This window comes from Athene noctua, chromosome 1 (genome assembly GCF_965140245.1).
Source record: "Athene noctua chromosome 1, bAthNoc1.hap1.1, whole genome shotgun sequence".
Lineage (NCBI taxonomy): Eukaryota > Metazoa > Chordata > Aves > Strigiformes > Strigidae > Athene > Athene noctua.
Genome location: NC_134037.1, coordinates 66250755 through 66274500, shown reverse-complemented (window position 1 = coordinate 66274500; position 23746 = coordinate 66250755). Strand labels below are relative to the sequence as shown.

At 43.4% G+C, this 23746-nt stretch overlaps 1 protein-coding gene across 1 annotated transcript; it reads left to right on the top strand.

Moving 5' to 3' along the window:
- Nucleotides 1–2251: 2251 nt before the first annotated feature.
- Nucleotides 2252–8364, top strand: IL22RA2 (interleukin 22 receptor subunit alpha 2; the record flags this gene model as incomplete). Its single annotated transcript, XM_074899249.1, has 5 exons — nt 2252–2288; nt 5148–5298; nt 6138–6316; nt 7608–7777; nt 8209–8364. Coding segments are annotated over 5 exons (693 nt in total), but the record flags the coding sequence as incomplete, so codon positions are not given.
- Between the last annotated feature and the right edge of the window lie 15382 nt (nt 8365–23746).

The window sequence follows — 23746 nt, the reverse complement described above, 5'->3', positions numbered from 1 at the left end:
TGGGTCTTTTCTCAATGGGCTTAAACAAGCTACAGCAGTCTTTAGTGGCAGAAAAACAAAAATCATACAGCTTTGCAAATGGGAAAAACTGACAATTTTAAGGAAATTTGTCATTTAAATAAAAGGCTTTGAGCTATTTTGGGTTTTGCTATTACCTACAGTTCCTGATGAATGTTAGTGTTGTTTACTAACTTTCTGGTGCAATTGTGTCTTGCACATCATTAAATAAATATTGTATGTTCAAATAATTGCTACACTGTGAGCCTTCAGCAGGTCTTAATCTTTAGTATGTTCAAATGCCTCACTATTGAGGTGCAGCTACAGCATTGGGAATTTCTAGATGTAATCTTTAAAATGTTGGTCTAAGCCCTTTAACAGTAAGAGTTGAACAGTTCATACCTGTGGGCAGGAAACAGTGAAGGTACACACAGTGCAGTGAGAGTCATCCTTGCTTCTTCAAACTTCTCTGTCAGAGCCTGTGTGATGCAATGTCTCTTCCCTGAAGGGCAGGGGAAAAAAAATCCAAAAAGTCCCTCCTTCGTGACCATGGGGTTTTCCTTTTTTTTTTTCTCTTTTGTGTGTGTGTAGTGATTCATTTTTGCAGTCCCCACTGAGCTGGTGAAGGGCTGCCCTGCTGCACGTAACACACCAGAAGAGGCTGAGGGACCGGGGTCCCCTCAGCTGGGAGAGGCAATGGCTGGGGAGGGGATCTAATTGCAGTTGCCAACTATATAAACATTTGGAGAAAAGATTTTTCTCCAACGGCCCCCATCAAAACACAAAAAGCAGCTGTCATAAGTTGCAGTGGGGGAATCCCACTTAGATATATGGGGGAAAAAACTCGCACTGAAAGTGGTTAAGTGTAGGATAAAACTGCCATTAGTCCTGCTTTGGACTGGATGAGCTCCAGACACCCCTCCCAAGACAGTTTTTTCTGTAAGTCCAGGCTGGCTGCTTAGAAGAATATAAGACTGAAAACTATGGCTCCAATTGAAAATAGTCTTTAGGTCCGTAAAAATATGAAATACTCATTTTTATTGTCAGTTTCTGTCAGTGAAATGCCACACAAGAGACTTGTCTGGCCCTCTGCCAGTTAGTAGAAGTATTCTCTATGCTTTGGGAATTTCACACCTTCCTTCATCTTCCTGTACCCTCATCTAGGCATGTAAGCAAAATCTACCCTCACATCCACTGCAAATATCAGAGACTTGCATCTGAAAAGCCAAAGGTGCTGCTGCAAAAGCAGTTCCAGGGTTAAATTTTCTCCTCTTATGGACAGGAAACAACTCATTCAAGGGAAAAAGAAAAAAAAAAAAAAACAACAACAACAAAAAAACAACAAAACCAACCAAGTGGTGCTATCAGATTGGATGAGTCAGGGAGCTTCCAGCAAGAATGTACTTGACTTTACCTCTGAGTAGCAATATCCAGTCCTCAGGAGAAAGAAATCTGTCTACCCAGCATTCAGATAGGTTTTTATTCCAGGAATGGAAAAAATTCTCATGCCCACAGTTCTGTATCTGTTCACAGAAATATCAGTACAGCTCTTTGACAAAGGTTTGAAACAAAAAGATGCTTCAGTGTAAGCTAGGATGAGCTAGTAGCATAACTACTTACGTGAACTCTGTTGGGAAAGTAATACATTTTCATTTTCCATTTCTTCATAAAGGACTGATCAGAGTACTCTTAAACTACATTGTTTTTTAAAAGTTCTCATTCATATTTTAAATAGCATTGCAGTGCATGTCATCCTATAGCATTTTTCAATTTTGTACATTTTTAAATGTACTATACATATATTCTATGAAACTCAACACATGTACGTATGCACGTATCTGTATATGTGTGTGTGTAGCTGGTATTTGTTTGTAGCTATTTTTGTCACACAAAACACTGAACAAACATGACTGAAGTTGGTGAATAGGACAATATTATGGATGCTAATAACGTGGGGATTACCAGCAGCTATTTCAATAATCACAAAATTTATGTGAAGAGTTACCAATTACTTCAGGGTGCCAAGCCCACTTGCAGATGAAGCGCTAGCAGAGTGCAGTGTGCAGGAAACCCTGAGTTTTTCCATGGGATAGGCATTTCTTTCCTGGTTTCACCACACCGCAGAGCAGCCTTTTCTGAGCAAAGCCCTGCCGGTGCCAGGTGGGCTGACTCTCGTCTCTGCATTCATAGGAGGAACTGCCATCAAAAGCAATTTTGACAAAGTTCCAGGCTTCAGCTCCTGGCAATGGGCTGATATGTGGGGTACGGGAAGGTGTGTTGGGACAATTCAAGTAAGCAAATACACAACCTGTGACTAAACTTTGATGACATTTCAGTCTGGTGATTCGTTTATAAAAGTTCCCTATTCCTGCACTTGAGCTCATATAACATGATGAAATACTAATTGCATTTGGTGTGGGGAACTACTTAAAGGTCATTGGATTTTGAGAATGTGTTTGGGAAATAGATAGATAAAAAATTCCCAGCTGGTGATGGCAGGGTAAACTTTCTGCCATCTACCTCCATTTTGGGATTGTTTTTTTCTTCTGCATTTCTTCTCAGGTTTTTAATTCCCTTAACTGGGTTAACTAGTTAATTATTCAAAGCTATACATCTAGTGTTTTAATAGATCTGCTGTGGGTTTGATGTTTGGATAATGAGGTAGAAGTGATCAGCTGAACTGAGAGCCTGTGCCCATAAATCCAACAGAGGCCAGCTTCTGTCCAGTTTGCTGAGTAAAACTGGTTGCCTTTAAACGAAAAAATACTTCCTTTTGAACCAGAACTTGCCCTTTTTTGATCTGACAGGTGTTTTACTTCCACCTTTTCCAAAAGTAAAGATGATTGTTAGGCAAATTTTTGTTTCTGCAGACAGGTAGTCGTCACATCCATTATTTCTTTGGTGTGCATCAGTATGCAGTGCTGGGCTATGTCATGCAAAACTTGGGTTTTCTCTTCTTGCTTGTCAACATGAGCTAGCAAATGGAGAATGCATCCTGATATTTGCCCAGGTGTGCTGGTGCACGAGCAGCGAAGTACATGTGGATGTCAGCACTGGGGAGCTTCTGGGAAGGGAAGAGTGAGGGCCAAGGCTGAGCAGGAGGGCCAGCAGGCTCCCAGCTGCCTCCAGCGGCACCACAGTTTGTCATCAGTGGCACCATGCTCACCATGAACGACTGACTCAGCTGACCTTTCCACAGGTCACAGAACCCTGAAGTCTGGCTACCACTGGGCAGGTGCGCACATGGCATTAAAGCATTTACAAACACAAAGCGAGATCACTTTCACCAGGGACCCCTGTCATCCCCAGCCCTGGGGTCAGGCTCACAGGAATGAGCATATTGGAAAGGCAGGATTCAGAGGACAAACACCACTATCTGTGCAGACAGCGTAGTGGCACACCCGAACCAGTGACTCCTGGCAGTCTGAAAGTCCAACAGAGTAGCACTTTGACCCGATGGGCTGGGCTTGCCTCCCTGTGCCCTGCCAGGAGGCTGGCAGTGTTGAGGCTGCCCCTGCCTCCCAGCATCTCTCCAGCAGCCAGCATGGCGTGGATGCGCTGCCCAGTAGCACAGCTGGCAGTGATTTTGTGTCTCCTTGTTCCTCTGATGATATATCCTTAGATGATGTCCTGCCATGAACAAACATGCAAGCTGTCCGCTTGTGTTTAACCCAAAGACAGGCCACCAAATCAGATGAAATCATATGGGTATTTTATGTGTTTGCAGCAAAATTTCTTGTGTTCTTCAGCTCCAAGCAACTAATAAGCTGAAAAATAGATAGATAGATAGATAGATAGATAGATAGATAGATAGATACATACATACATACATACATACATAGATACATAGATACATAGATCTATCTTAGATGGCAAGCAAGGAAGCTTGTGTGATAAATTTATGAGATAAAGCAATATTGCCAGACATCATTTGGGAATTAGTGCCTAAAAATAAAAGGTCTTTTTCATGCTGGTTTTCTTCATAATTAGTTCCAAACTTCAGAGTAACCACAACTGCCAAGTAAGAACAATGGCTTATGTTTAATTTAGAGAAACTCATATGTTTTTCAGCTAAATTAAACCAAAGCCAACCCGGGGATTTTGGAAACCACTGAAATTAAGGGGAACTCTGGAGTGTTTGAAAATTACTTCCTCATAAGACATGCCCAAGAGGAAGAGAAATGTTCAGTCATGGAGCTGCTCTCCTAAGCATGAAGGAGATCATGCTTTTCTCCCTCTGCTTACTGATGCACCTGCTTCAGGGTGAGGTAACTAGTAAGTACAGGCTTTCTGCTCTTTTCTAATGTGGGGAGGGGTGTGCTGGGTCTGTTATTGAATGTCTGGATGAGTCAAGAAACCTCTGGATCTTTTGGTGGGTTTCAAAAGTCCAGTTCTTCCAAATTAGTCTTTTGTCCTTCAAGTTTCTGAAATCCAGATAAAATGAGCATGTTCCCCATTGAATTTATTCATGGCTATATTACCACTTTCAGTTCAACTAGTGCAAGTCCTTTGTGATTCTGTGATATGCCAGGGATAAAGCTGCAGTCATCATGAAACCCAGAAAAATGTTAGGATTGCTAAATGTTTCAGAGAGGTTGTTAACTGATTCTGTCATCAATAACCATCACAGTTTGAAAACAGACCATCTTGAATATTGTCAGGCAGCTTTCTCCAGTAGGGCAGACTGGAAAAGCAGTGAACCTCAGGTTATTTTATATTAGGCAAGATCTGGTAAACACTGCAACAGTTAAAACAGCTATAATCGCTGCACATTAAAGCTGAGATGTGGAGGAAAGAGCACTTGACTTTAACTACTGATGGGGCTGCTTACTGCAGGCTGTGTGAATTGATCCGAAGGGTTTGTTTCCTGGCATGTCTATCAGGCATCTTTCACAGCAGTAAACTCACTAAGGAAAATGAAAATTAAAAAAAAAATCAAACCCAAACTACATAAAAGTGTTCTTTTTCCTGATACTATAACTGCTTGATCTGGTCACTGACTTGGAAAGTTTTGAACATGAGATCCAGGAGATTTAATTTCCCTGCAGTCTGCTAGTCATGAAACCAAATGAGCTGTAGCAATACCCCCTGATTTCAATATGGAGGAGCACGTCTGTGACAAACATGTTATCATGCCTTATTATTTTCAGCAATTTTAGTTTTGGAAAAACGAGACCTACAAGATTTGATTAAGCCGCAGAAGGTAGAGTTTCATTCATTAAACTTCAACATCACTTTACACTGGCAACCTGGGAGGGCCAGAGAGGCAAGAGACACAGTCTACTTTGTGCAGTATAAAGTGTAAGTACTGGGGAACTCCAGCTTCCCGCCAGGCTGGGGCCCGTCCCTGCTTGGCACATCGAAGGGATTTCTCAAGTGACATGGGATGCTCTCCCCCTGACTGGGGAAAAGCCACGTCTGCCTCAGCTGCCAGCTCTCAGCTGTTGCTGCACTTATCAATATTCCTCAAGGTGGAGCTGAATAGCCCAAGGCAGGCAGGGAACAAGCACCTCCAGCTATATAATCTGTGCCTTCATTGCACCATGGAGTTGCAGAAAAATGTAGTTTGCAGGGAACCTCTGGAAGCCAGTGGGTCCAACTGCCTGCCTGAAGCAGGTCTAGCTAGGTGAGGTACTACTGCAATAGGACATTTAAGGTATTTTTGGTGGCCCACCTTGCCCATGGCAGTGCCACAGGGTGCCTTGCATGGCAAACATAAGGCTGTGCTAAGGGCTGGTCCTCACAGGGGCTACACTCCCATCCCTGGCACACCTGGTGAGCATCTGAAATCACTGTTGCCTTTGAGAAATTCGCGGTGGAACCCGGCATTCTGCCCATCAATAACATACTGGCTAGGCCAAATTTGGCCTGTTTCTCTCAAGGGGCAAGTATGCGCCAGCTTCCTGCAGGACTGGTGACCCATGTCTCTGCTTTACGTTTCTTTCAGAAAAGGCAGAAACCTGTAACTCCCAAATGCCCATGAAATCGATCTCCCCTGACATCAGATTGAAGGGGGTTGATTTCCATGGCAGAGCACTTGTTAGTGTAACACTTGCCCAGTTAAAACAGACAGCTAAAAACCTGTACGGATACAGCTGATAATAGCTAAAGCTTACATCCTTCCTCCTTTTTCTCCGTAGATATGGGCAGAGTACGTGGCAAAACAAAGATGACTGCTGGGGGATTCAAAACCATGTCTGTGACCTAACGAATGAGACCTTTGACATCCAAGAGCCTTACTACGGCAGAGTGAAAGCCGCATCAGCCGGTGTCTATTCCGACTGGAGCCTCAGCTGCAGATTCACTCCCTGGCGAGAAAGTAAGTGCAAACATATGGGTATCTCTGAGAAAGGAATTGAATTTCCTGTGGCATGGAATACATCATTTCTGTTCACAATTTGTAAACATGAGTAATCCTTTTCTAGCTACAAAGCTGTACTAAAAGGAGTTGCAAGTCAATAGCTTTCAGGTGAAGGGTTGCGATAAAACAATTTTCTCCACACTTGGATGCCAACCAATTATGAATAAGTAGCCACTTATCTATAATTAGGGGAACAGAAGTGCCTGGCTTCCTTTAGCTCAACCTCTTCCTCAAGAGGCGGAACTACACAAATTATTTTCAGCCTGTTTTGAAGCTGATGGAAAGACTGGACACAAGGTGGAAAAGAAGCAAATGATCTCTGCTTGGGAGGAAAAGTGAGAAGAGAACTGAGAGCTGTGTGGCCACCATTCTTCTCGCATTTATGTGTTTTTCTGACTGCAGTGTCTTTAGAAAGGACATGCACATAGCTTTTACTTAGTACAGTCATTATAATGCCATAGTATGTTAGAAACTGGAGGACTGTTAAAACACTGAACAGCACCAGTGTGCCTGTCAGTAAGTTCCCTGTGAGTTAACCAGTTTCCTCTCACTGGTCAATACAAAATTGAACTGTGAAGGTCAGTGCAGGTCATTTCGCAGCCCTGAAGTGCAAACTACCTCTAGCCTCCTGTACAGATGAAACCACAAGCTTTGACATAAAGCAGTACCTTGCAGCAGCAACAGCCCATCTCACCCTGTGCCACCTCCTCCTCCCGGAGAGATGCGTGGGGCAGCTGCTGTCCTGTCTCCCCACATCTCTGGGGCTGCACACACAGGTATACAGGCACTAGCTTGAACCCTTAGCTGTGTTTAACCAAGCAGATTGCAAAAAAGTAATGAAAGTAATGATTGAAGCTGCATCCTCGGCATAACTGAAATGGTTCAAATAGCTGTTTTATGCAGTCCAAGCACATAGATAAATATAGGGGGTGGGGGGGGGGGGAAACAGGGCAAAGAACCAAAGCATTTTGATTGACCAGCCTGCAGTCAGCAACATTCAGCTCTGAGAGATTTCAGAAAGTTTCACTCAAAGATAGATTTACAAACACAGGAAATGTTCTTCCCAAAATGTCCCAAGCAATAACCACCAAGAAGTAAGGATTTATAAAGTGGTACCTAAACAGTAAATACAGCATAATATATTGCTGGTAACAAGAATATTAAATTGTTGAATGGATTCAAATTGTGTTCTCTGAAACATTATTAATAAACTATAATTGTGTTCATAGTTTTGTTTTTTTTTCCTTAGCTATGATAGGACCTCCAACAGTAACTGTGGTTCACAGCAACAAATCCATAATGCTAAAGCTCCAGGCTCCACGTTCTCCTTATAAAAGGAAGAGAGGCAGCAAGATACCAATGACAAATTATTATGATCTGCTATATCAAGTCTTCATAATTAACAATTTGCTAGATGAGGTAAGTCCATATTCAAATATGAAGATTTTACCATTGAAAAGCCAGGAAACTTACGGGCACACCATTCTTGGTTTACATTTGAAATAGTCTTCTGGGCTTGTGAGACCATTGATGACTGTTTAAGTACTTGAAAACAAAGTAGGCTTATTTTTCAGGAATTGAATGTGATTTAATTCAGTTCTAATTCTTCCCTTCGTTCTTTCCCATCAACTTAGTATTTCATACTCTAAGACGTAGATTAAAAAACTGGGACAAAAGGGGAATTTGGGAGGAGAATTTTCTTTTAAAATCATAAATAAATTATTAATGTTATTGATTTGTGCAAGTCCACATGCTGCTCAACATCCTCTTTTCTTATCGGACTTTACTCACAGACACACTTGCTAGGGCAATGTGCTTGACTAGCTGTTTTTACTCCACTCTGTCTGAAGCAACACAGAGTCCTGGTGTATGAAGGAAAAGACAAGGTTATTACAATAGAAGATTTGAGGCCTGGAGTCAGCTACTGCATTGTGGCTAAAACATACATGCCAATGCTGGACCGCAGCAGTGCCTACAGCAACAGGCAATGCACTGTGCTGCAGTGACAGTGCTGACAGGTAAGTCACCAGCTGACACTGGAGATGACTCTGAAAGCCAAAGGCTATCCCCTCACCAAAGGCTGATACTCTCCAAAAGGAGAAAAAAAGATGTGGCATAAAAACTGCCATCCCATATGACAATATTAGCCATAGTTCTTACATCATTGCAGCTAGTTCCGCACCAGCTAAGAATGATGGAAACAATGGAGATTAGAGGAATGATGTGGACCATTATTTGCATGCTGACATAGTCCTCAGAAACACTTTCCTCTTCCCTTTCTTTAAACAGTTATACATAGTATTGCTTTCATCAGTTTTTATTGCTGTCAAGTAATAATTAACTAGGAAAATGAGTGACTTCCATCTTTATTAACATGTAATTCTGCTGCAAACCCTGCAATTCAGGGATTTAATGTATTTAATTCAAATGCGTCTCTTTTCATGGCCATTCTTCGGGTGTAATGTGTTCAAAAATAAATCACTTATCAAATTTCATAAGTTTCCACGGGCCCAAATGCAAAAGTTAGCTCAATTAGCTGGTCTGAAAAATCTGACCTCTATCACAAGACTCTCTTTTTGTATCATATGCCCAGCAGAGAGATTTACCATCAGTCCTGCCTGCACGTGCCAAGGCACAGAGTGTATAAAGACCTAAGCCAAAGTTGACTTTAGCATCACTGGCCTTAGCAAGCTCAGATTTGGGTCTTTTCCAGGGGTAACAGGGGAAAACTGTAAAAGCATCAAAGTTTGAACCTGTGCTTCTGTTCTCAACTTGGTACCCTAACTATAAAAGATTTTCCTTCTTCTGCTTCATAATATGATACATAACATCAGTCTCTCTTGAGACTGTGGGTTTAGGCTAAGGAGGGAACCAGTTTCTAGGCGATTTTCCTGCATTTTTGCTTTCTTTTCCAGTACTGTAAAACGCTGGAAGATCAGGTTAGAGCTGGACTGCTGAACAGCCTGCAGAGGTATAGGAGGGATGCAGACAAATGGCATGTGTTGCATTTTCAGTTAAATTGAATACTATCCAGCTTAAATGTGCACTGCAGCAGCAATTCTTTTTCTCTTCCCAGTTACAGGAATAATGGCAGAAGATGCTTCACGTCACAGATCCAGCAGTAAATCAGCATCTGTGGTCTATGTCTGGAATACATGCTTGGATACTTTTTAAATTAACCTTGCTGCATTCAGTGATTTGATTCATTATTATCATTTTATGCTACACAAAGGCCAAGGATACCTTGTAAGTCCTATATTACAATTTTAAATGGTATATATTTGCATTTAGAAAGGAAATAGTCATATACTGTAATAAAAAAAGAAGGCAAAAAGCACTTGTGAAAATAGCCTTGTGGTGGTTTAAGCCCTGCCGGGACCGGAGACCACGTTGCCATTGTCCCTCTCCCACCCTCAGCCAGTCAGGCTGGAAGTGAGGCACAAACCCCAGGTTAAAATAAGAAGAAATTTAATACAACAGTGTGATAAACAATCTGAACAACAACAGTAGCAATGTAACAACAATAAACAGCAATAACAGTGAACAAGACAGAAGATATACAGAGAAATACCGCAATGGTTACAGACAGCTCGCTCGCATGCTCCCCGTTACCAAAGCCACAAAGGAAGAAGTTCCCACGCCCCTGCGCCTGGACCTGACGTCAGCATGGTATGAATAACCCAGCGGGAGATCCCTTCCCCCTCTCTCTCTTAACCCTATCCTAGCTGAACCAGGACATAATTCACCCCTTTATTCTATACCATCTGCATCATGTCCAGCTGCCATTTAGCAGTTAACAATAACAATATAACAATTTACAAAGGCACAGCATAATTCACGGCATGTTCTCACCCAGAATCAAGTCCCCCTGTGGTACACATTGGACCTCTCCATTGTCCTGCATCGCCCACCAGGTGCACTCAGGTCCTTGGGCAAAAGCAATCCCGTGGATGGGTTTGCCTTTACCTTTGCCTGGCGCAGGACTAAACCAGACCATTTTTCCCAATACATTCCTCATGCACACCACAGGGACTTTATCCCCAGCTACAGCACGTGGAGGTTTCGACTGAGCTGGGCCAGCTCGACCGGCAGATCCTCTTGTGTTGACTAGCCAGGTGGCCTTTGCTAGATGCATGTCCCGGTCTTTGAAGGTCCCACCTCCCAGTGCTTTCAATGTGGTATTTAACAGTCCATTGTAGTGCTCTATCTTCCCAGAGGCTGGTGCGTGGTAGGGGACATGGTAGACCCACTCGATGCCGTGTTCTTCTGCCCAGGCATTTATGAGGTTATTTTGGAAGTGGGTCCCGTTGTCTGACTCAATTCTCTCTGGGGTGCCGTGTCGCCACAGGACTTGGGTCTCAAGGCCCGGGATGGTGTTCAGGGCGGTGGCGTGGGGCGCTGGGTAAGCTTCCAGCCATCCAGTGGTTACTTCCACCATTGTGAGCACGTGGCGCTTCCTGTGGTGGGTCTGTGGCGGTGTGATGTAGCTGATCTGTCAGGCCTCTTCATATCTTTATTTTAGCCATCACTCTCTGTTTTGCTGGGGCTTCACCCGCTTGGCATGTTTGATTGTAGCACGTCTCACATCCATGGATGATCTCTGCAATGGTGTCAATAGTGAGGTCTACCCCTCGATCTCGAGCCCACCTGTATGTTGCATCTCTACCTTGGTGGCCCAAGGTCTCATGGGCCCACCGGGCTATGAACAGTTCACCTTTGTGCTGCCAGTCCAAGTCTACCTGAGCCACTCTAATCTTAGCAGCTTAGTCTGCCTGCTGGTTGGGTCGATGTTCATCAGTGGCCCGACTCTTGGGTACATGGGCATCCACATGGCGCACCTTCACAACGAGGTTTTCCACACGGGCTGCAATGTCCTGCCATACTTCAGCAGCCCAGATGGTTCCCTTACACTGAGCAGGAGTCGCTTCCAAAGGCTGAGGGTTTGAGTCTGTTTCCCTATTTCCCTATCAATGCCAGCATCCTTGGCCAAAGATCCCAGCTGCTTGGTCTCTCTCCCCTCCATTTCAAAAGCACTGGCTCCATTGTCCCAGCATCGGAGCAGCCAGGTGCAAATCTGCTCGCCTCCCAGGTGGCCGAAATCTCTCTGCATATCTCGCAGCTCAGTCGGGGATAGAGATCAGACGATCACCTCTGGTCCTTCCTCCTGTTCCTGTGATGGGCCTGGCTCTTCCCCATCCCTCACTTTGCGAACTGACTTTCTGGTATATTTTGTTTTCTGTATCGGGACAACTGATACCGGCACTGGCTGGCTCTCTGGCTCAGTCACTGTGCTGGTGGAGGCGACTGATACTGGCTCTGCCTGTCCCCCCTGGCCCAGATACTGTACCAGGAACTTCACTCTCAGGTTCTGTAGACTTTTCTCCCCCTTGAGGGCACTGGGTGGTATTAAAGAGGACACGGTAGGCATGGGCAAGTCCCCAACACATTGCAGCGATTTGTGTCTCCTGGGTTTTGCCAGATTGGTAACACACCCTTTCTAAGCACTCCATCAGCTTACCAGGGCTTTGCACTTGCACAGGAGTGAAATTCCAAAGCATTGGGGGTGCCCACCGACTCAGGCCTTTGCCCATCTTTTCCCACACCCCTTGCCACTCACTATTATCTGACCTTGGGGCAGGTTTTCGGGCACTGCTACTGTTAGAGAAGTGCCGCATGGTCAAAACCAAAATCAGGCAGACATTCAGAAGGCACTGTGCCGCAATCACACCAGCCTGCAGGCTCCAAGGATAATTGAAACTCCCAAAAACTGAGAAGATCTCTTCCCCTGGCTCACCCATAGAGGGGGTGAGACCCCCAACAAAAGCCCAGGCAGCAAACAGGTACCAGCCCACCCCCACAAACAGCAATACAAACACATTATAAGCATTCAATAGCCAGTACATCAACATAAGACCCTTTATACATTTTCCACCGATAGCAAACACCAGCACTGGGATCATACACTGGATATAAGGATTAATCCAGCCCCACCACACAAGCAAGTGAGCCAGCATTGCAAACATTTTCTTATCAAACAAATACAAATACAAACAATAATTACACTTAACAGATTGCTCTACCACACTCTGGTCAGGGTCTGTCCCTTTTTGATTCTTATTTCAACCGAATTCGTGCCCCACGTTGGTGCGCCAAAAAGGCTGTGGTGGTTTAAGTCCCTGCCGGAACCGGAGACCACGTTGCCGTTGTCCCTCCCCCACCCTCAGCCGGTCAGGCTCGAAGTGAGGCACAAACCCCAGGTTAAAATAAGAAGAAATTTAATACAACAGTGTGATAAACAATCTGAACAACAACAGTAGCAATGATAACAACAAGAAACAGCAATAACGGTAAACAAGACAGAAGATATACAGAGAAATACCGCAATGGTTACAGACAGCTCGCTCGCGTGCTCCCTGTCACCAAAACCACAAAGGAAAAAGTTCCTGTGCTCCTGCCCCCGGACCTGACGTCAGCATGGTATGAATAACCCAGCTGGAGATCCCTTCCCCCTCTCTCTCTTAACTCTATCCTAGCTGAACCAGGACAGCCTTAAGATTGTTTTGGGGGGTGGGGTGGGGGGGGTTGGGTGTGTCTATTTTAAGCCTTGGAATTAAAATATAATTTATAAAACAGAAGTTTTAGATATTTTATTTCTTCTACAACAAAGGTTGCAACAGAAGATGAAAAGTGTCCTTTCTTTAAAATAAGAACCATATAGTCCAGGAGCATACCTCACAATCACAATGTCTTCAGAGTGCCCTCAATATAACATTTCTGATAGTGAAATCAACTTGTGATTAGACAGGAGTTCATTTAAACTGAAAGAGAAAACATGCTCGCTTTCAGTCAATGACAGACAGTTATATGGAAAGGCGCTCTATTTCAACCATTTCACAGTAAATGATGAAATGATGTCATCATCCAAAGCATTTTTCATGGTCTGTCACTAACACCTCACCTGGAAGCAGAACCACTAAGAGCAGCATCAGAGGATGCTGGCAGTAGGTGTTTGGGAGGAGGCTGTGCTTAAGTAAGTGAAAGTTGGTCACTCTTTCCTTCACCAAAATGAAAGAACATTACACATTAAATATTGCCACTATCTGCATCTAACATGATATATTTAAGTGACTAGATTTGCAGGCATCTAGCTGCGTCTACATATCTAGTCCGTAAAACCAGATTTCGTTCACCATGCTTCTCTCACATTTCTTCCAATTGTTTTACCTCACCCATATCATACAATTTCTTAAGTAAGTTTCTTTGGGAAACAGGACTTATTAAATCTCTGTATAGTAACTAGCATCATGACAAGTCTCAGATTCAGCATTGCCCCATCACCCCTCTTGCACTGGATATAACCATAGTAAAACCATCCAGGCAAACTATTAAGAAATAGCCAGTCATATTTCAGCAGTGGTGACTTCATCCACTCGTGGGTTATCACAGACTGAAATCAGCATCTGCAGTAATTCAAGTTCTTTCTCAAATTCACTTCTTTTCTTGGGGCAACTCACACTGACATTGTTACACAAAGATAAAGCTTTATTAAGGTAACATCTACTGACCCTAGTCAGAGAACAGACTTTGACACTGCTGGATACTGTACCTATGTCAGATGCAGAGGATGAAACCATCTAGGGCTCTCAAAACTTAAAGAAGACATTAAAAAAAAGAAGCAGCAGAGCCATAGGGGTGTCTGAAGCATTCAGACCTGGCGAGAAATATGGCAGCTGCCATGCTATGGAACTACGGAGATGTTGGAAACCTGAAAGTTTTTCAGTTTGATAAAATGATACAAAATGTGCGGCACTTATACTGGGGAACACAATGAAAGGTCTGAATAAGTCTTGAGCTGTTATGTTTGCTTACCAGATTTCACTTCCTCAGCAAAAAAGCAGGCTTACAGAAAGCAGTGCAAGAGTTGCAGGAACAACCCACTTCCATTCTGACAGTACCAGGATTTATCACTGTCAACCGCATGATGTTCTGCAAAAGCCAGTTTTCTCTTTCCACGGCAAATGAAAATTTCCTTTCAGCTCTGCTCTAACATGTAATTTTTCTGGTGAAGGGTTTGGTAAAATAACCGGTGCTGTATTTTTCCCCCGCAATCAGTGGTGGTGGCATGTTCCCAAGACATGCTCCACCGAGCTCGCAGGCTGGAGCTCCTGCAGCGAGAGGTGCTTTGCTGTAGCATATACCAGTTGGGTGATCTGCACCAACAGCTTCTAGATAGCATTGGTAATGCTGTAGTTTTTGAAAATGGTGTCGTTGGTGCCTTGGCCTGTATGCTGCACTGCTGTTTACATCTCCATGGGGGGAACAGAGGAAGACCTCTACCAGGGTCTAAACTACAGCTGGGGATTTCTTGCACTTTGGAAATACCTGGAAAAGTGAGCTCTGGCCCTCCTTCTCCTTCCTCCCTGTGGGCACAAAGGGACCATCTGCTGTGGGTCCATCTCTCGAGAGCTGCCTGGAGTGGCACATGGCTCCACAGTGGTTGGTGCCCATGCACACCACTCAGGGCAGGATGCCTTTACATGGTCAGCTTGACTTTTTCTGGATATAAGTTTGCAAGGCCCAGCTGAAAACACCCTTCTCTTGGTTTTTCAGTCACAGAGCATTTTCTAAGAAAGTGTCCAATGCCAGCTTCTGTTTCAGGAAAGAGAGAAATAAATGCTGGCTTCTAGGGCTATGGCATAGGGTGGGGAAGATTAAGCAGTGTAACAAAAGCAGGACTTGTGCAATCTATTCTGTAAAACCTCACCTGCTGCGTCACAGGGGAATGTTTGCAGTCATGGACACGGCTTGTTGCAATGGCCTCATCTGGCCAAGTCCTTGCGTTGTGGCTGAGGGTCCTGACAATGAGAAATAGAATGACATATAGAAATATGTCTTTTAAAATTTGCAGATACTGATCTTAGTGTGAAGTAGAACCCATCCCACAGGGGCCTACCCTTCTTTCTTCTATGACCATGGCTGAATATTATCTTATCTGTCATATGGAGTAAGAGCTTATGTCCCACTGTAAATGGCTTTAACTCCATGTTCCACTGGCACTCAGAAGAGCAGTATCCAACCACCAGAAATTCAAGAACGAGGCACTGGAAAAGCTGATAGAGCAACAGCAATGGACCAGATGCTCCAGCCTTATAAATTAGGAGAAGATTATGCATAGCCAGCTGTACCATATAAATGCCCAGTTTTATATGATACCATGATCCTCGGTGTTTATCATATGGTCTAGCATCTGGCCAGTCCTGTTCATACCTCCCATATATCTGTTCTAATCAGATGTGGACTTGGGGTTTATTTTCTTGATCTCAGCTAAGAACAGCTCTTGTGGCCCAGGGCTGGGGTGCTGTTGTGAAATGACATTGTCTTTTGCCTCGGATCTATCAGACATTATCAAGTACTCTAAACTGCATGGAATTCATCATAAACAGGTGGTTTTTCTGTGGATTTCAATGGTTGCTACAATGATCAAAGACATTAACATGTAAAATCTGTCTGATAAGAAAAAAAGAAGAAAATGAACCCCAAACTTCTCAGAGTTAGTTTGCCAAAAAGGGCACAGGACACAAAACAAGGGTACTTCAGAAATTACACTGGTGTTCATTGTCAGAAAAGTTACAACTTTGCAACTTGCTTTCAGAATCTTTTATAATGTGCTTCCAAGGGAAAAAAAAAAAAAAGCTTGAATATTTAATTCCCCAAATGATAAAATCACTGGCTGTTTTATTGTAAGTCTTACATGTTGAGTCCACTGAAGGCTGAGCTCAAGGAATCACTGCTGCCAGAATTTTGGCTTGAGACGGGGAAAAATGGGAAGTTTGAGCCCTGACACTTATGAGGAAAGTTCAAAAAGGGAATTCTTGAAAAGGCTCCATCATCTGATGGAAATATTTTTTTAAATATTACGCTCTTTTCAAAGGCAGTGGGGACCTGACACTGATACCTAAATACCCTCAACACTGACAAAATGCAGCCCAGTGGTATCACATTCTGAGGACTAGGCTCTTCGGAGATGTCCTTACTTTTAAACACAAGAACAGGATGACAATGAAGAGCCATTATGCTAATTACTGTACCTGTAAAAGAGCAATTGAAAAACTGTTATTAATTTCTTTCAGGCAATGTCATTCTAACACAGCTTGCTTTTTTTTTTTTTTTCTTTTTGGTAAAAAAGTCAAATAAAACATACTGATCTCCAAGAAAGAGCCATAAGCTGTTGCTTTTCATTTTGTAATGACAGAACAGCAAATATTTTTTAACATTGCTTGTTATGTGACACTGGGGTTTTTTAGCAGCTGACAAGTACATGACTGTTATAGGATTGGGCTAAGGTCTTATTTCTGGGCTAAATTCTTACTATATATATATATTTTTTTTAATTGAAATGAATAAAGCTCCTAAAAGATATCAGTAAAAGGAAAAACAGTAGAGTTGGCTCTGTTAAATCAAACTTAAACACTTTCAGACAGTCTGTGAAGTCACTAATTGTGCCCTGAGTGGAATGAGATGCAGGAAGAAAAACCTGGGGGAAAAAAAAAAGCTGGAAAAGACTGATTTAAGCTCTGAAGAATTAGAAAGGGTCTGCAGAGCAGCAGAGCGACCAATACAAGAAGAGGAGGCAAAACATGCACAGAGAGGGGCTGGGAAGCAAAGAGCCTGCAGCATCAGAGCAGAGATGTGTATTTCAGCAAGCTTACAAAATAGGAGCAAAGTGATTTGGCCAGCAACACGGTATAGCTGCTGGCACAGACACTAAACAGTTTCTGCCTTGGAAAAGGACAGCTATATATGTATGGAGCACAACTATTTTATACAAGTCCATAACCAACAGGAGGATATACCCATGAGGGCACAATGTTTACATATTCTGCTCAGAGAGCCTGTTTCAGCTATTTCGAAAACAATCTTAGAGGGCAAACAGCCATTATCTAGAGGGTTTCAAAACCTGGAGAGAGAACTCTATCAGTGGAAGTAGCAGCACCAATTACTGGAAAGGCTTATTCATTGCAACTGGTGAAGAAACAAGCATAGACACACAGTGGGACTCAATCACCCCAGCACAGTTGCCATTTAAGATACGCTGAGTTTCCAGAACCTTTGCACATCATTGGCAGATACAGCAGGGGATCTGCAGGAGACTCACACTCCCCCAGAGTGGCAGCCCAAGTCATGAGGAGACATCCTCCTGGTATGCACTAGACATCTACGCTTGGGTGTCTGAAGTTACTGAAATGCTACTGTAACGTACTAGTGGGATAGTTACCAGGTATAAACTGGACGCTGAAGTAATGTGTATATGATTTATAGGGTTACAGTAAGAAATCTAAAGGGAAAATCTGATTATGGGTATGGAACACAGATGAGAAAATCTTGGTGTGTACACTGGAGTTGCAGGGTGCCTTGGTTGCCTTCACCTTTCTAATGCCAAAGGCCTTCCCTTTGCATTTAAATGATAACTTTTACATTTGAATGACACTTTTACATATGAATGATCTTGCGGAAAACGGAGTATGAACAATGAAACTCTCTGAAAAGTGAATGTGCAGACTGCAGAACTTGAATGAGATGCCAGTTTTATACTGCTTTATTGCATGTTCATTCTGAATACCTTCTTGAAGCTCATTCTCTTACCTGCTGGAATATTGCTCCACGCTGGTAAATACCATGAAACAATGATGCCAAAAGTACAGAAAAGGATTAAATAAATTAAAACTTTTCAGTTGCACAGCAAGATGTATTTGTATAGTGCCATCCCTGAGCGCACAAGGCCACCATCTTTATCCTACACATCCAGAGCTCATACTCCCATCAGTAACCTTTGGGAATACTTTCACTGAGGTGCTGTTTCCCTGAAAGCAGAATAATTCAATAACCCTTCCTGGAATGCAAAAGGACATTTCTGTGTACAGCCTTCAGTCCTAAGAGCAATGCTAACATCACAAGTTGAGGTTGCTCTCACTACCCTGTGCTTCTTAATGACATCCCTGTGATTTCCCTAGCAGAGCGTGACATATCAACATTACACTGACATGAAACCACAGAATCTCCTCCACCTCGAGCCAGTCCTCTTCCCTGCTGTAGGGGCTCTGTTCCTGCACACTGTGCAAGTTTCACAAACTACACCTCGCAACACCTCATTTCTTTGCTTCACTGGCTAGAAAAGAAAACAAAATAAACAACACCCAAGAAACTTTTGCTATGTAATCACGGGTGTCCAGGCAGTTTACTGAGATTTACATGTAGCAAATTGAGTATTAACACACCTCCCTGAATTTCATTTTAGCTGGTGAGTAGTGCAGAACAGAGTGTACCTTCATAAACAATCAAGATTTAAATAAGCTGTTTAATGTTTACAATCCAAATGACTCTGCTAGTATTTCTAATGAATTTCAAGACTTGAGCAAGCTGAAGACTGAAGTGTGACCAAGCACTGAGCCAAAAGAAGGGACTGGAAGTCATTAAATCCATATCCCTGGGACAACATGCAAGCAGGCACAACAGAACACAGAAACTAGCTGCTTGTATTAAAGTACTATCTTAATAGTAATAGTTCTTAAGTAGAAACAGGTTTTGAAGCACCTATCAAGGCCTTCTGCAGATTATGTCCCTACCCTCCTTAAAGCATTTCAGTCAGCTGGAGAACAGCATGGACAAGCTCACTGACAGAAGGTCAGGCAGTCAAGTGAGTGCAAGTCCTAGGACATCCTTGGCATATGGAAAACACAGAATTCCCCAGAGCTATCTACTATGGCCAGGTAGGAGAAAAGAGTTAAAAGTTCACTCTTGGCTATCTTACTTCGGCTGTCATTACTCAGAGGGCTTCGTACTTAACCCTCACAAGCAATTTACTCATGAGTCAAGAACAGCTTCTAGGTAAGGACTGAGCAGGTACTAGTCAGTAGTAGTGGACATAATGGGTGTGGATGACCCATATAAGTTTGAGGTGGTATTGCAGCTATTGCAGAGATGCTGTGGAGCACAAGCAGGGATAGACACTTTGCTTGTTATATAGGCTGTGCCAAAATCTGAACCAGCTTTCACAATCTGACTTCACACCAGGACACAGGCCATCTGCATTCACTTACTTAGAGACAGCATCTTAGCCATGGTCTGCTTAAAACCACCAGATGTGAATGTTTCCCCAACACAGAAAACTCGGAATTGCTTGGTAAAGAGAATCCCAATTGCAAAATTACAAGGAAAAAAAAAAATCAAACCACAGTCATAGGCATAATTTCTTTGTATTTGTTAAGCTTATATAGCTTGGCATGAACTGTGCCTGGAAAAGTGCACTTCAGAACTGAGACTTTAATGAATGTTTGCACTCCCTTTTTTTGTTTAAAGAAAAGCATTAAAAAACCCAAGGATGAAACAAACGCAAGTAGGTTATTCCTTCCTGAAACAGGTCTGCTTCTATTTTCTCGGAAGATGTACATTTCTACTCAGTGCACACAGCTATTTCTCCAGAGATGGAAAAAACCAAAGCTTAAAAGAACCACAGCAAAATCCCAAGGCAACCTTTTCTAAATAAACCAGGGAACTGTAAGAGAACAGTCAGTCTGAACCATACACGGGATTATACTGACATACTGTGGCAAGACACAAGTAATGCAGTGCCTTAGTCACTGTGATCATAGGCTACTCTGCTACTCTCCTCGCTCTGGTTGAGGGGCAGAGAGAAATCTGGGGTCCTCAGTCCCAGACTGAGGACAGGGACAAGGAATCTGAGAAAATATATAAGTAAGGCCTCAAGACTAGATCCTTCCAATGCTTCTAACCATGGTATCTAGAACAACTGAGTCATTTCCACATTTTAGCATAGTGAAAAGTCTCGTCCAGTTACAGAGAGGCAGAGCAGATTGCCTCCCTGTCTTTGAACCCAGAAATGAAAATCCTACACCCCACACAGCTGCAGCTGTGCAGTTGGAAGCCTCCAACCGCTGAGCTTTCAGCCAGCCGAAAAGTGTTTTCAAAAAAATTATCCCTGAGTGACTCAGCTGAATAATCTTTCCCATATCGGTGATGCTTTGGGAAAAAAGTTCAGGCACAAGCTGCACCCTGAGACATGACATTTTCAGAGGAAAAAGTATGCAGACAAAACAATTCTCAGAACTGTGGCAATGAATAAACCATCCGTACTGAAAGTCCTCTTGGCCATAGTGACAGGCAGTCAGGCAGGACCTCCCCAGCCTGCAGAACTTAGAATCACAGTTTTTATCATTTCAGTCTTTTCAAATAAGAAAACTTATTGTAAGCATGGTCACTGTGTACCTCTCTTTCCCGTTGTAATTTCATCACTGGGTGGAACTCTCCCTGTGTCTTCCTAGCAAATGCCCTAGGCCGTTCATACTAAAATATTGTCACCTCCCTCTGTTGACTTCTAGAACTATTTTTTTTCCTCTAGCATGGACTTAGGAAGCCTTTCAATCCATGGAGTCACAAGAATCAGACTTAGTGCCAGAGAGCTACAAATCATCCTAACTAGAGAACAGCTGTGGTAGGCAGATAAAGGGTGATGTGAACACAGGTTGACCAACCACAGTTTCGCCCTGCCATCAATTGCAGAAGCTGGAAGACTTTGCGGAGTTACTTGGTGCACACCAACAGTTGTAACCTTTCTGGGCTAAGAGAAAAGTTTTGAACGTAGAGCCTCTTTGTATGACGACATGGACCGCAGTCATTTAAACAGCAAGCCAGCTGGCAGAGCTCATATATCCCAGGTAAAAGGAAATATGTTCCTGTGAAGAATGCTATTCAGAGACCATTGACTTAAATGGGAATTTACTCATCTAAATACCCTTAGTTTCAGAATGCCTTAAAACCTTTAATGTATTTATCTTTGCAGTACCCCTGTGAAATAGGAAGGGGTCTCCTCTGGTCTATAATATTCAGAGGTGTTTGTAAAGATATACAGGCACTCAACCATCTCTGAACTAAGAGATTTGCTAAGATTACAGGGAAAGATTATGGGCAGTGCAGGGAACTGGACCTTGTTTTCTCTGCTTTGAGGATCTCAAATAGTAGACTGCTGTGACACTGCCTATCACTCAAAAGTAATTATCAAAGCAATGCATAAATGCCAAATTTGAACAGAATTCTCCCTTTGCAATGAAGATAATGACGGAGTTTGTATCACTCGAGAGACTCAGAGGTTAAAGGTCAGCCCGAATCATAAATGCCAAGTCATTTTAAGGGTTAATATCCATTCTGGCATGCTGCATTTCAAAAGATGCAGAAACCGACAGAATGGCTGGCTCTGCAGCAGGAACTATGCTCCCTGCCCTGAGTCCACCCTGAATGACTAAAGACACATCCCTTTGCTACTTGGAAGAAAATACTAAACAAGCAGCAAAACATTTTCATTAAACAAAAAAATATGTTTTCTTCTTCAGCAGAAAATGTCCACTCATTTGCTTCTGAGGTCAGCAAACACGTGGATTCTCAACCTACAGCTTGAGCTGTTTTAACCAAGATGTTCTGACTTTTTAACTTCTGTTGTAATTAAAACCAGATTCCTACCAACGGCACTATTATGTAGTAAGTGAATTGCACGAAGCAGCAGCAGTTTTTACTCTGCTGAACTTTATGCTGAAGTGAATTTAGTTTTGTTACTCACTATTACCTCACACAGTACTTGGCTCCTCAGGCACAGGGGAGCATAGAACTACAGAAGTGCCTTAACTATTTCTGTAAGAAACCTGCAATCTACAGAAATAAGCAGGCAATGCCTGTTCTGGTTACTGAGGAAACATTTGCTGGAAGTGAACCACATGTGGTATTATTACCTATAGTAAAAGGAATAATTTTTCTATGGCTGCTGACACCTGTCAAAGTTGTTTCACATCCCCACCACTGCCTCATGCACAATTCTCCTTTCTGTCCTGGTGTAAATGTCAGTTGTCAGAATAAATACAGATGCAAATACCAAATGGCTTGACGCTTACTCACAAGAAAAATAAAAAGTACTACCTGTAAAACACTCAGAGTGCACCTGAGGTGAGAAGGGTCAAATCAGTATTTCTTTAATATACTTACAACTTCCTCGGCCAGAGAGGAAAAAGTTGAAAAAGCTATTTCACAGCCCAGTGCTTCTGCTGCTTACATGGTACCGTGCTTCCTTGCACTAGTAATTATTCTGATATGTTATGTTACTGCAGAGACTAGAGAAAGCCCCTCCAGGCAACACATGGCTCCCCGTTTAGCACAGCCCAATTTCACCCTCCTGGTCCGTCCGAGTGACTGCCCACGTCCCAGAGGGGCACCCACAACCGCCACATGTGTGAGCTGCTGCCAGGGGGGGCCACCCGGCACACTGCAGCACCAGTAGCCTGATTTCTGTGACACCCATCCTCACCTCGCAGGTAGCCGTGCAGGGATGAGCAGTCAGCGGTGCAGCAGCTACTCCCAGGCTGTGCTAAAGGCCGCACCCTTAGGGGAGCAGCAGTATCCCTCCAGCATCCCTGGACTCGTGGCCCTACAAACAACAGGGGAGAGATGAAGGCCCTGAGCTTTCCCCTTCAGCAGCTTGCTGCAGGGACAGCTTCAGGCTCCATTCAGACACTCCAGCATGCCAGGAAGGCAAGGGCAGGGCAAGAAAGCCACAGTCAGGGAGTACCAACAGGCCAGATTATAACAAGAGAAGCAAGACACAGAAAAATTCCAGTGTGGAAGTATGGCAATAAGAAAGAGATTATAACAGCAGTGAGACTTCTCCCAGCAAGTCAGGCACTTCACCTGAGATTGTGCACTGCACTAGGCACAATGTCTAGAAATTAAATACTACAATGCTAAATGTTTGCAATGTGTGAATCTTATTTGTCTCCCTACCCCATGGAGCCCTGGAAAGAGTGCAGATGTTTTTAGATAAAGGTTTACACAAGCCTTGTGCTGTCTCACAACCCTCTGCAGGAAGCAGACAGGCGGAGGCTGGGTGTACCCAGAGGAGACAAACCTGCCCTCCCCGCTACTCTAAAGCAGACCATATAAGAGCATCTTGCAATTTGCAATAGGGGTACATGCAAGTGTTAGCTTGAAAAACATTATCAATTGAATGCCTGAAAATGAGACCCTGCTTTGAAAGATCTATGAGCATTTCAAATGTGGCCATTAAATACAGTATCCACAATCTTTCCAAAGAAACCTGGGAAGGTGGAAAGCCTGGCTTTCCTCTTCAACTTCAGCATCTCCTCGGCAGGGGAAGTGCCAGGGACCCCCCTGCTGCCTGGCCGGCTGCAGACCCTGGGCAGTGACAGTGTGACAGGCCTCCAGCTTCGTGACACTCACCCCTTGTCCAAGTGAAGAAGTTCCAGCGGGTGACCTGTGAATTTAAAACCTGTCAAGGTTCCTCATATAGCTAAGTGTACACTCTGACTTTTT